Source organism: Petromyzon marinus, chromosome 13 (assembly GCF_048934315.1).
Source record: "Petromyzon marinus isolate PM22_M1 ecotype Great Lakes invasive population chromosome 13, UKy_Petmar_22M1.pri1.0, whole genome shotgun sequence".
NCBI lineage: Eukaryota > Metazoa > Chordata > Hyperoartia > Petromyzontiformes > Petromyzontidae > Petromyzon > Petromyzon marinus.
In genome coordinates this window covers 9,522,381-9,536,357 of record NC_133679.1, presented here as the reverse complement: position 1 = coordinate 9,536,357, position 13,977 = coordinate 9,522,381, and the positions used below count along the sequence as shown (strand labels likewise).

Sequence of the window (13,977 nt, the reverse complement as noted above, 5' to 3'; positions counted from 1 at the left end):
TCATTGGCAAACTTCAGACGGGCATGTATATGTGCTTTCTTGAGCAGGGGGACCTTGCGGGTGCTGCAGGATTTCAGTCCTTCACGGCGTAGTGTGTTACCAATTGTTTTCTTGGTGACTATGGTCCCAGCTGCTTTGAGATCATTGACAAGATCCTCCCGTGTAGTTCTGGGCTGATTCCTCACCGTTCTCATGAGCCCAAGGCAGAGGGAGATTGACAGTTCTTTTGTGTTTCTTCCATTTGCGAATAATCGCACCAACTGTTGTCACCTTCTCACCAAGCTGCTTGGCAATGGTCTTGTAGCCCATTCCAGCCTTGTGTAGGTCTACAATCTTGTCCCTGACCTCCTTGGAGAGCTCTTTGGTCTTGGCCATGGTGGAGAGTTTGGAATCTGATTGATTGATTGCTTCTGTGGACAGGTGTCTTTTATACAGGTAACAAGCTGAAATTAGGAGCACTCCCTTTAAGAGTGTGCTCCTAATCTCAGCTTGTTACCTGTATAAAAGACACCTGGGAGCCAGAAATCTTTCTGATTGAGAGGGGGTCAAATACTTATTTCCCTCATTAAAATGCAAATCAATTTATAATATTTTTGACATGCGTTTTTCTGGATTTTTGTTGTTGTTGTTATTCTGTCTCTCACTGTTCAAATAAACCTAACATTAAAATTATAGACTGATCATTTCTTTGTCAGGGGGCAAACGTACAAAATCAGCAGGGGATCAAATACTTTTTTCCCTCACTGTATGTATCTTACTGCTGTCCCTCCCGGCCATATCTAGTGCCACACTCAACTCTACAAACAGCTGCCCTCATTACTTTGCGTTCATACTTGTTTCTTGATTTGCCACTACACCTGCTAATGAAACAGCTCATAGACACTTCTACACTCCATCATTGTATCCTTTAAAACCCTATGTTTGTCCCATTACTTCACCAGCACTCCTTCCAAACTTCATTCTGCTCTTAAAAATAACACAATCTGCGAGCTACTGATATTCGTCCAAGGTTCGCCGCTCTTCATCCTTTCACAGAAAATACTTGTGCAAACTATTAATTCTACTTTTCTTATTTCTGGGTGGTATTGAGCTTCATCCTGGCCCAAATGAAAAGAACTCGTATAATTCGGTAGATTTTTCTGGCAGGAAAGGTGTTGGTGTTCTACATGTTAACATCAGAGGGCGTGTGATTCAATTAAGTCAACTAAAACTAGAAGTGGCAAATCTTGACTCGGACATTTTTTGCCTAACAGAAACATTTCTCACTCCTGCCGTCAATGACTTGCAGATTGCGATTGACAACTACAACCTTTTTAGGTTTGACCGAGGATCTAAAGGAGGTGGAATTGCCATCTATGTTCGTAATACTATTGCATGTTCACTAGCTCACTCCTTGTTTAAAAAAATGTTGCTTTTGTAGTGGATTCGAATTAGGTGCACACACAACTTCTTGGGAGGCAACACTTATTTATTAATGAACACAACAGTTAACTCTTACATTATGCATAGGGTGGTGACCACCGACTTACTCTAGCTAACACACACTTCTCAGATACTCTAGGGAGGTACAGCCTCCTGTCATGGCGGGACTTACACGTCTACCGCGATCCTAGAGTCCTCCGGCTGGGACCTACACACAGGTCTCTTGCTAACCTAAGGAGGTACAGCCTGCTGTCTTGGCGGGACTTACTCACACGTCTACCGCTATCCTAGAGTCCCCCGGCTGGGACCTACACACGGATCGCTTCTTGGCGTCTTACGATGCATCTTAATTCTTGATACGGGCAGCAGCCTCGAACCTCGTGAGGAGGCTGCTTATATGGGCCTCGGCGTGCCTGGGCCCCGCCCCGACCACGCCTTCCTTCGAGAACCCTCTCGAAGCCCCCCTGCTGTCCACGTGCCCCTCGAGGTGCCCCCTAGGCCCCCAGTCCCCACTGGGGTCCAGTCACGTGTCCATCTGGGACCATAGTCACCAAGAAAACAATTCGTAACACACTACGCCGTGAAGGACTGAAATCCTGCAGCGCCCGCAAGGTCCCCCTGCTCAAAAAAGCACATATACATGACCGTCTGAAGTTTGCCAATGAACATCTGAATGATTCAGAGGACAACTGGGTGAAAGTGTTGTGGTCAGATGAGACCAAAATGGAGCTCTTTGGCATCAACTCAACTCGTCGTGTTTGGAGGAAGAGGAATGCTGCCTATGACCCCAAGAACACCATCCCCACCGTCAAACATGGAGGTGGAAACATTATGCTTTGGGGGTGATTTTCTGCTAAGGGGACAGGACAACTTCACCGCATCAAAGGGACGATGGACGGGGCCATGTACCGTCAAATCTTGGGTGAGAACCTCCTTCCCTCAGCCAGGGCATTGAAAATGGGTCGTGGATGGGTATTCCAATATGACAATGACCCAAAGCACACGGCCAAGGCAACAAAGGAGTGGCTCAGGGAGAAGCACATTAAGGTCCTGGAGTGGCCTAGCCAGTCTCCAGACCTTAATCCCATAGAAAATCTGTGGAGGGAGCTGAAGGTTCGAGTTGCCAAACGTCAGCCTCGAAACCTTAATGACTTGGAGAAGATCTGCAAAGTTGAGTGGGACAAAATCCCTCCTGAGATGTGTGCAAACCTGGTGGCCAACTACAAAAAACGTCTGACCTCTGTGATTGCCAACAAGGATTTTGCCACCAAGTACTAAGTCATGTTTTGCAGAGGGGTCAAATACTCATTTCCCTCATTAAAATGCAAATCAATTTATTACATTTTTGATATGCGTTTTTCTGGATTTTTTTGTTGTTATTCTCTCACTGTTCAAATAAACCTACCATTAAAATTATAGACTGATCATTTCTTTGTCAGTGAGCAAACGTACAAAATCAGCAGGGGATCAAATACTTTTTTTCCCTCACTGTATATGCGCAAATATAAACTGGCCTCAAAAATGCCAAGGGCTGCAAGTGACCTTGATCACTGCTTCGCATTTTTTTCTCATGAGGGTCACTGGAAATGCATTGCATATTCATGTATTGAGCATGCATGACAATTTAAACTCATATAAATTAAAGCTCTGTAGATTTCCGGCTTTAGAAAATTCCTGAAATTCAGTCACTGTACAAGCTACAAGTAGAAGTGTTCACGGCCATATGGCTGTACCAATTGTAAAAAGAAAGCTATGGAACCGAGTTAAGAAGATAGTGGGATGGGTTTTCTTGAAGGATATGTAATCATCCCGTCTCTCATTCAGCTGTGACCTATTATAAACTGCACACCACGATGGAAAACAAAGCTGTGCTTCAAAACCAAAAAAATAACTGATGCAATGTTTGAAATTTAACTAAAACTATGTTTATTTTACCAGATAAAGCCCACTCAGCTATTAACAATTTTTCAGAGGCGACCTGGCCACAAATGATAGCTCAACGAAGTGGCTTATCATGTGGAAACATATAGCAGGCAAATAATCTATGAAAAGATGTCTTCAAACTGACCACTGAATGTATTTACAAGAAAACAAAATATGATCTCACAGTTACAATTATTGAAAGACATATTTGAAATTGAATATTCTGTGTCTTTGAATATGTTTTGTGCTTCGTGAAAGATTAAGAGTATATATAAGAGTCCAGTGCATTTAATGTGTGTATAGCATTACAATTACTGTATTATAATTCCAATGAATTGCACTTTTACACTTCAATAATCATTAGGTCTCATAAGTGTTGTAGCCAACAAGTCATGCATTCAAAATTGTTAGGGATTAAGTAGTGCTTAGCAGTAAAATTCCAACTATCTGAAGTTCTCTTTCATTAACAATCATCAGGCTTGAATAGCTCCCCTGTGTTTGGCAGAGCCATTCTAGGGAGTAAAAAAGGAATGTTGCACAATCAATAGAAATGGGAGAGATTGATACCAGAGAAGAAAAAAACAGGCTGGTCTTTATTCTTGCCTGAGAATGGCAGAGAGGAGGCATGGGTAAAATGCAAATTTGAACCTAAGGGAATAATTAACCACCAGAGAGCAAACCATTTGCTATTTGGCTCCAAACACCCACTCACATTGCCTTTGGCTACTCCACACTGGGAATAATAAACAGGGTTCTTTTTAATCTAGATTTGAAGTTTTCGTGACTGTAAAGAGTAGGGTTCTTTTTATTCAACTGAAATTGTCAAAGAATTGCTCAGATAACATTTTTTTATATGACTGCTTCTTGTAACTTATTTCTCACATTTTAGCAAGGATTTTCCTTTTCAGGTAATGTTAAATAATATCAGTGAATGTTGGATATTTCTCATTATGATGTGCACCGTTTTGTTCGGAATTACATTGCTACTCAATAGGAATATCTGAAACTAAATGGCAGATAAAATATACGCTAGAAAACCGAGAGAACGTTACATCTGGATCAAAGGATGAACTCCAAATGTATCATGGAAGATGCTGGAAATTACAGCTCACTCCAAGCAGTGTGCTTACATGCAATGTTGTTGCAGACAGACGTGCCCAAAATGTGATCTTTACCATCAACAGATGTGACCATGTAAATAAATAAAAATTCCAGGAACTTCAAAACCTCATCTGGAGTGCTAAGGTAACTTAAAGGATTTTTTTCCAGTAAAGCTAAGCGTCACATCATGCGAATGTCAGAGCTTTGAGTTGGTTAATAGATAACTGACCAGCTAACTGCAGATTTGCAATGCATGTATGCACATACCTTTAAAATGGAGCTAAATTACTGAAAATTCAGCTAATCTCAATAGCCAACTACAATAGTATTGAGATTGGAAATGCAATCCGTGAGTACGACAGTACTAAGTGTAAAATTAAAATAAGCACATTTAAGAAATAACGCCAAATAAAAACAAAAAAATGTGAAGATTATAAAAATGACGTATTAAGCATTAACCTGCAGCCACATCAAACATTGCACGAGTTATCTGTATTTATAATGCATTTTTATGATACTATCTTGGGAGGTCTTCAGGCATGAAGTGCAATCACAGATGCAGTGCTTGTCAAGCTGGTGTAACCTTGGAAAATGATATGACCTGTAATGCAGGGAAAGCACAAAACTGGTTTCACAGGCAGCTCACGATGTTGTCTCTAAATTATGCTTTTGCCCCTCACTGAACTATTCGCCTATATCCCTGGAGAAATAATTAAGCGTATTTAACCAATTCTTAATGAGGATAAACAAGCCTTTGTTTATAAACTTAAGATGATGAATGCACGCATGGTATTATCCCAGTACTTTTCTACCAACCACTGCTTGGTAAACAAACCCGAAATAGGTTGTTTGCCTGAGTTTTATTGCATGTTCCAAAGAATGAGTTGCCAAAGCAAAAAAAAAGTTTCATCAACATTTTTTTAAATGCACTGAAGCTAATCAGAACTGTGCATTATTCGCAATAACTTTTCAAGGTCAACCTAACAACAAAAACAGACAGACTAGCTCCACAATCCAGACTTTCCGGAAACTCCAATTCGGTCGACATTGGCACCGCGAAGTTCCCTGCAGACTGAGCTCCACCCCGCCTGCGGATGTAATGAACCAGCGGGCGAGGGACGCCCGTGTCTGCCTGTCTGCCTCATCAGGAAGCAGTTAAGAGGGTGGAGGAATGCACGAAACTAATTTGCCAGGGTCCCATCACGACATACGGCGTAACATTTACGCGTCTGTTTAACGCTGCCACTGAAAGCAATGACAATAAGTCAAGATTCACATTGAATATACTTCCGTGACGCATCTTTAACCATCGTAATCCATCCCTGTCACTTGCTTTCCTAATACGTCTTCGTTTACGAATGGGTATATGCGTTCCCATGTGGATATTACAAGATGTTAGATGATATACTGCTTTGTGGTACATTTATACCGGCATCATGTTCTGTTTCCGGCGTACCACTTGATGCATATCAGAAGTCAACAACCTTATAGGTGAACCTGTGCTGTTGTTGATGTACCTTCATTAATATTGTACAGACCTGCAGCAAATCATCTCCTGTGCAGGTGCTGAGAGGTGGCGGCAGCATGAGGAAGAGGCAAGCATCCAGCATTGAATTTACCATGGATGATGATCATCATCATATGTACAGTAACATCAATTCTTCCATACATACAGATATGGCCCTTCCTCACGAATTCCCTTAATTAATTGTGCAATACACGTTCAATTGCAATCAAAATACATTACAATGCTGATCACAATATCGCCGCAATGCTCATTCAAAAGGTGTGTTGTTGTTTTTATGTTAGTACTCACATCGCTTTTCTTAAACTTTGCTTTCCAGCTTTTCATTGTTGAGCCTGATGGTGTTGTCCACTTGCTTCAACGGATTTCTCCCCTCCCCTCCCCCCACCTTAAATAGAAAAATTAAAATAACTTATAAGAAAAATCAAAAGTGAAGGAAAAACCATGACAAATATAATGGGCGCTAATTTTTCCTGAAATCACATCAAATGTCTTATAATACACATACATACCGAATAAAAAATATATCCTCCAGAGGGATTCTATATAGCTCCCTTTATTGGCTGTCCTTCTAGTGCAGTAATAAAAACTGGAATGACAAAATTAAATTAGCTATCCGTATAACATATGAAGGTGGAATACAGTATCGGAATGCAACCCTTGAATACCAAGCATGTTAAAACAATTAGGGCCATCATATATAACCACTATATTTAAATGCAGTTAATGCCACGATCGAGCGAAATATAATGTCGGTACTTTTACAATTAAAAAAAGTGACGAGAAAAATGCCCCCGTTTTTTGTTAAATCAAATAACCGCAAGACGCTGCTGCGCTTAATTTATGAATACCTGCAAACTCTGGCTATGTTAACAAAAAAATAAAGCCCCCACTCTCACTGCGAGGTAAGAGACGTGCAAACTCTAAAATAAGTTACACGTGTAACCGTAAGAGAAGATTCAATCTCTGCGGGGGTCGTGTTTAAACGCCACATAACGGGTCCAACCCTCCCCAATCATTGGGTTCGTCCACGCAACTAACCCTCAGCCGCCTTCCCATTCCACTCCACGCAATGCAATAAAATCCTCACCAATTAACCCTCCCCCTCTCTACTCCTGACTTACTTTATACCAACCAAACACGCCAAGTTACCAAAGCGTCGCTTTATCTCATTTAAAAAAAGAAAACGCACGCGTAAAATACACGCAAACTTTCAGAGCGAGGAACAAATCAAATGCTCGGTATGAGATACTTTGAATCGATGATGCTGCCACGCAAAAAAAAAGTTGGTTCGCTCCTTTCGCAAACGCGTTGCGCGACTCCCCAAACCGCTTTGTCCGCTGCGGGACCCCGTAGCCCCTGAGCTGGGTGGGGGGGAAGGCATGGAGGGGGGTGGGGGGGGGTAGCAATAACGTCATACGTTTCGCACAGCGATTTGACGTCATGTAGTGGGCCCGTCTTGCGTTGTTGAGTGGGCGATGTCGTCATGCTATGACGCAACGCGGCGTGAAGGGGAGGGTCAGAGTGCAAGGGTCAAGCGTCGGCGGCGTTGGTTACAGCGAGCGCGCTATCGCTATTGTTACTATTGTTATATTTTTTATTGCTAAGTTTAGTATATTCGCGATTTTTTTGCAGCCTTATCATGTCCATCAACTACGCGGCCGGCCTCTCGGATTACCCGCATAAGGGAAAATGCGGCCAGGCCGAGGTATGTGTGGAGTGTGCGTGTTGCGAGTTCCGCCATAGTTGCGTACAGGCGCCGTGTGATTGTTGTATAACTGCACTGCTACCGTTATCGAACATAACGTGATGCATCACGACTGGCTTTTTTTTCATAGTCTAGCGTTATCCATAAGCTTGCACGTTTCCACTGCAGTGTTATCGAAGTCCGATGATATACATCACACGGCCACTGCAGTGATACGTAACAATATTGAAATTTCAACACCACTAGTGGTAGCAAATACAGCGGTAGCATCATGCATAAGTAAATAGGACTACTTTTAGAAAACAATACTATCTATAATCTAGCTCCGTTCTGGGTCTGCAAATGTGTGAATGTATGGTAACAACTTGGCGCCGTACGTAGCCAACCGTGTTCATTGGAAGTGCGGAAATAGGTGATTAGTGTTTAGTCCATGTGCCTCTGGGCTTCCCAGACCGATATTTAGCTGCATGTGTTTAAGCCAGAAAACTACACCGGGTTTTGACCGTCAGGACCTCATCAGCAGCGCCAGGCTTGTTAAATGAATGGTGCAGGGCATGTGTATAGTATAAAGTAGTACCATGGATAATGTTAAACTATTTTATGGTCCACTAACAGTGCTGCTTCACCATAGCTTTCAACTCGCTATCCATCGTATATTCAACTCCAAAACGCTACTTGTACTCCACTCTATCATAACCCAGTAATATCTCTGCCCAACGTACAGTTTATTATTTATAACCTGCACCTCTACCCCGAACCATACTCTACCCAACCATCAGTTTTTTCAAATCATATCTCAATACTAACCATATTCTACTTAGACTCAACCATGCACCAAAGCTAATCTTAAAACTGTACACGTTCGTAAATAAGTCATCGGTAACACCGTCACTCGTCCCAATTAAACTACAGTACCTTTAACCCAACACAATTCCTACTCTACCACAGCACCATCTCTAATCAACTTTACCCTTAATCTACCCGGTACCATCTGAATATTTCACCATATGCTGTAGTTGTACTTGCTGAATTCCCTTTAACCGTACCCAGCTTGTTCCTGTACATTTGCACCAGTATTGTCTGTGCTTTTTTTCCCTCTGGTCTCAGGTGAAAATTTGATGTATATCCCATGATATAAATAGAGAATATATCAACGAACAGCTGCTTTAAATACATGTTTTCATGATATTGATTGATATATAACCCCACCGTTACCATTCACCACTTTGAACTTGCAGAAGATAGATCCCCCGGAGGAGGTGGATCGCAAAGTGCTCGAGCTCGCGGATTTAGTCCGTGCCTCCAAATACATGGTGATACATACAGGCGCTGGTGTCAGCACAGCAGCCGGGATTCCAGACTTCAGGTTGGCACCAACTGCACTTTGCACAGCCCTGAAATGATGCCTCTACACAAGGAAAGAGGAGATATATCTGTCGTGCATCACGAGGCCATTTTCCATGAATCAATACAGGAAAGCATGCCTGTAACACACTCCTTTGAAATTTAGTGGAAACGTTTAGCGCTGTGATAAAGTTGAGGATGCAAAACATGCATAACGCCACATCATCAGCTGGACTTCGTGGGTCACACCTTTAATTTCTGCACTTTGGAGGCAACTATTGTGGATTGTATACAGTTGTGAGACTCCAAACTTGCTGAGCTGAGAGGTGGCTAAGAATCATTATAGAACCAGTGGGTTTGTAAAGCCATCTGCATACCTTTCGAGTGATAACCCAATGTATGTGTTTTCCCAGATATTACAGATTCCCTCCACCTGATTACTAAAAAGAATTGACTAAATATCCCACTAAGACCATTTTTGATCAAATAATAGCAACCTACATGTCCTTTGAATCTGATCATCTCTCCCAGCCAGAAAAAAACTTGTTTTAATCTTATATAGAGCCCTGTCTCTCTCCACCTCTCTTGCATTCTCTGTAATATACAGTATATCACAATTTATATCGGTTTCTTGCTTTGTCTCTATTCTGCTGTCCCCTCATCTACCTCTCCCTCTGTATATTTAGTTTCACTCCTCTGTATCTTACTCGCTTCCCCCTATCTCCCTGTTTCTCTTAACCCCGCTCTCCTTTTCCCACCTCTCCCTTTCCCGTTTCAATCTCTCTCGACTCTTCCTAATCCTCCCACTGCTCGTCACTTTTATCCCGCTCTCCTCTTTCCATCTTGCTCTTTCCACGCCGTTTCACACCCCTCTCTCCATCTCTTCCTCTATCGACCTCACCTCCCTCATCTCTCTCTCTTGCTTTTGTGCGAGATATATTATCGGGGTGGAGGGTGGGTGTGGCAGAGGCTTGACATCAGCGTCCACGAAACCGGCTCAACACTGGGATGTGGGTGACATTACGCAGACGTACACGGTGACGTCACTACCGTGTATGCAGGCCAGACAGCCAGCAAGGAATCCAGGCAGGAAGCCAGCGAACGACGTTTTCCTAATTGATAAAAAAATATATTACTCTTAAATTGTCTGCATCGGATTCTGGAAATGTTGTGATACCCAAATTAATTTTGTTTGTCTTATAATTACAGAGGCCCGAATGGAGTATGGACAATGGAGCAGAAGGGGTTAACACCGAAGTTCAATATCACTTTTGAGGATGCACGGCCCACTGCCACCCACATGGCTATGTTGGGGCTGTATAGAGAGGGCCTTCTCAAGCACTTGGTCAGCCAAAATGTCGACGGTTTGCACATCCGCTCTGGCTTTCCAAGGTCTGAAGGACATTGCTCATTCATTGCTTTTAATAATGTGGATATGGGATCAGTTGTGCACACTGCAAGATAATACAAAAAGTCTTCATTGTGAAATGTTCAGTGCAGTCTAAAGAAGAAATAATGCATGACAGTTTTTGAAATCCTGAAAAAAAATAGAAAAATCCAATTTACTAGTTTTTTTATGTATCAACACTCGCATTGGTTTTTGAAGGGGTTTTAAAAATTCAAAAGTCATGCATTGCTTATATATTTTATATACTGCTAAATAACAAAACATTAAGATATTCCCTTGATAAGATTTTAAATAATTGGTTATTATCCGTATTGGTTCATCGTCCATAGTTGATGGGTCGCATTTATTTTTTTGTTCTAGTTAATGAGAAAGCAGGCACTGCTCAGATGAATGCTTAATTGTAGACCTGCATAAATACATGAAAATATTGATTATTTTAAACATTCAATTACCAACCTGCACATCCTTTGGATGTGATCATCTGTCCATCCTAGTCAGCCAGCAAAAATTGTCTCTATATAGAAGCCTGTCTCCACCTTTCTCTTGCCTTTGTACTGTATATCCCCATTGATGTCGATTTCTTGCTTTATTCCTCTTTCGTTGTCCCCTCCCTCTATATGCCTATCGTACCTCCACTGTATCTCCCTGTTTCTTCTCCCACCTCTCATCCTTGCTCTCCTTTTTCCTTCCTCTCCCTGTCCCATCTCAATCTCTTACCTCTCCCTAATCCTCCCATTGCATGTCACTGACCCTGCCTCTCTTTTTTCCCATTTTGCTCTCTCTGTTCCTTTCCATCTCTTCCCCCTCTATGCACCCGCTGTCTCCTCTCATATTTGCGTGGGGTGCACCATAGGGTCGGACGGAGGGTAGGGAGGAGGTGTGATATTAGTGCGATGCACTAACACGGCTCAACGCTGTGGGATGCAGGTGATGTCATTTGGCAGATGTGCACGGTGATGTCACTACCGAGCAGTTGGCGTGCCAGCCAGCAAAACAGGAATCCAACAGGCAGCCATTAATCCAGCCAGAATATCGAATGATATGAAAAGGCATACTATTTTGCAGAGGCAACCTTTGCAATAATTTCTGGCACTGAAATTTGTATTTATTGCACTGCCTAAGATATTAAATAAGGTATAGAACACCTTTTTTTGGCATCCATATGCTGTATTGCTTTGCTTACATTTTTTTTATTGATTTCTGTTGAGTTTGATTATTGAAATCATAACTTTAAATGTAACAATTTTCAGGGACAAGTTATCTGAACTGCATGGGAACATGTTCATTGAAGAATGTGAAAGATGTGGAAAGTAAGTAGACATTTTTAATATAACAGCTTTTTGCTTAGAGACACATTACATTTTGACACGCAGCTTTACAAAAAATATATTTTTGACTAATTCAAAAGTCATCCTGGCCTTTTAAAGATGTGAAGCTGCTTGTCAACAGGTGTGAATTAATTTGTCTAAAGCATGCCATTGGTGTTCATGTGAATTTTTATGTAATTAACTTTGGTATTACCTCCTTCTAGGCAGTATGTTCGAGATCATACTGTGGGCACTATGGGCCTCAAGTACACTGGGAAGATTTGTGATGTTGTTAAAGCTAGGGGTCTCAGGGGATGCAGGTAACTTTTTTGCACAGCTTATTCTACATATCCTTTTTTTCTTGTATTTATGTGAACTTGGAGAGTATTGTATGTATGACTCATATTTTTCTATGTACATTGTGTTTCAGAGGAAAGCTTAAAGACACCATATTGGATTGGGAAGATTCTCTGCCTGAGCGAGATTTAACCTTGGCTGAAAAAGCTTGCAGGTGACGATAAAACTAAATTCTTAAATTCACGAAAACAGATAAGGATACTGGAAGCATTTGTTCGGACGGTTGGTGTATAACCGTGTTGCACTGTCGGAAAACATTGCAAAAACCACTCGCGGTAAATGTGAAAGCAAACCTTTTGTCATGGATTTAGATTGCGTGTATGTTTAGCATTAAATATTTCACCATTTGTGCTCTTTTCATCAGAAATGCAGACTTGACGATAACACTAGGTACAACATTGCAGATTAAGCCAAGCGGTAGCTTGCCTTTGTTGACGAAGCGGAATGGAGGCAAACTGGTTATCGTAAATCTGCAGCCCACCCAGCTGGTAAGAAATATTCCTCACTCTTAAAATAATTGAAAATGCTGAAAAATGTTTTCATCACTGTATGTTTTGATGGTATAACTTTGTGGATACTATCCTGCTGTTATGTCGACACAATTTTCAGGATAATTTGCTTCTAATGGACAAATGTCTGTATTGGACTAGTTACCTGTGTAGGTGAGCAACTATAGGTGGATATTTAAAATGCATGTATTGGCAACTAGTCTCACTTTCACTGCAGTGCTTGCAATTTATAAAATGATCATAATGGTATTGTCCATTAAAAGTGAACTTCACTCAATTTCCCATGCTTCTCTCAAACTCTTTACATGACAGGATAAACAAGCCGACCTCCGCATCTACGGCTACGTGGACGATGTCGTGACCAAGCTCATGGGACACCTGGGGGTCATGGTGCCAACGTGGGATGGTCCCACCGTAGCAGAGAGCTCATTCAGCCGGCCGCACAGCACAGCTACCAACACAAAAATGGAGGCAACAGATTCGGCTGTAAATTGTAAAAGAGAGCGTGCGAGCGAGACCGTGAACTGTGCTGCTAATTTAAAAAGAGAAAATCATGGCGATTTTGTAGAGGCCAAAAAAAAAATTGCAAAAAAGGAAACAAATATGTCAACATCATAACATCCTTTTTTTAATGTACATGAAAGCTGACGTTTACTTTATTTGTACAAGTGAAGTCTTCGCTGCGTGTTTTTTTTTTTCCTTTGAAAATGTCCTCAATGCAGAACTATGGTTGTGATCCTGGTTTTTATATCGAGAAAAGAACACGTTCATTTGTAACCATATTTTTGCGTGGCGTTGTGGACGTATTAAAACACTGCCAGAATGGACGCATACCCATTTTACAGCTTTCTATAAAAAAAGAGATATCCAGGAATTTAAAGAGAATAAGTTAAATGTATTTTAAGAAATCTAAAATGTTTAACTGCAGTGTTATCAGAGACCAAAGCAATACAGTATATAATGAAGTGCTATACAATATTGCTGCCATTCATTTGGCTTATCCCAACTGCCAGGTGTAATCATTCAGAAATGGCATAACATTTATTCTCAATGTCCAAATAAAATAGAACTCATACAACCTTGATCAAACTTTTACTTTTGTTCACTTAAGAAAAGGATGCCCAGATAATAGATCGTGGCTGTGGCACAAAGATACATTGTTATGTTTTTTTTAATACTTGGTATTGTCACCGTAGGAATCCTTTTATTATGGTCTTTTTGTATTTTTTAATGAGAAAAACTTTTTCGCCTAAAAAAATCACGACTTGGCCAGGATTCATATTCTTGGTTCTTTCGGTAAAGTCACGTAGAAGGGAAACAAAATAATAAAAAAATATATATAAAACAATAAAATTCTCGCGACGTTTTGACTG

The 13,977-nt window shown here is 41.2% G+C and overlaps 2 protein-coding genes across 5 annotated transcripts in view; one reads left to right on the top strand and one right to left on the bottom strand.

Moving 5' to 3' along the window:
• The window catches only part of RAI14 (retinoic acid induced 14), a 47,615-nt gene extending 40,316 nt beyond the window's left edge, over positions 1-7,299 (bottom strand). Inside the window, exons 1-3 of one of the 3 annotated variants that reach the window (XM_032953419.2) lie at positions 7,096-7,299; positions 6,484-6,560; positions 6,263-6,359 (exon numbers count right to left, since the gene is read on the bottom strand). In XM_032953419.2, coding sequence (XP_032809310.2) covers positions 6,263-6,298 — 36 coding nt within the window. In that variant the 5' untranslated portion in view covers positions 6,299-6,359; positions 6,484-6,560; positions 7,096-7,299. Of the gene's footprint in view, positions 1-6,262; positions 6,360-6,483; positions 6,561-6,822; positions 7,026-7,095 lie in introns of those variants that run through there. The other 2 variants (XM_032953420.2, XM_032953421.2) reach the window with 2 other exon arrangements.
• A 195-nt stretch (positions 7,300-7,494) lies between these two features.
• Positions 7,495-13,682, top strand: LOC116941980 (NAD-dependent protein deacylase sirtuin-6). 2 transcript variants are annotated; one of them, XM_032953426.2, is made up of 8 exons: positions 7,498-7,679; positions 8,918-9,045; positions 10,233-10,415; positions 11,682-11,741; positions 11,963-12,058; positions 12,169-12,249; positions 12,460-12,583; positions 12,917-13,682. In XM_032953426.2, exons 1-8 carry the CDS (start codon positions 7,614-7,616, stop codon positions 13,220-13,222), a joined length of 1,044 nt encoding a protein of 347 aa, XP_032809317.1. In that variant the 5' UTR covers positions 7,498-7,613; the 3' UTR covers positions 13,223-13,682. The 2 variants fall into 2 exon arrangements, with proteins under 2 accessions (XP_032809318.1, XP_032809317.1); XM_032953427.2 differs by lacking the exon at positions 10,233-10,415 and having other exon boundaries at positions 7,495-7,679.
• The last annotated feature ends 295 nt before the right edge of the window (positions 13,683-13,977 follow it).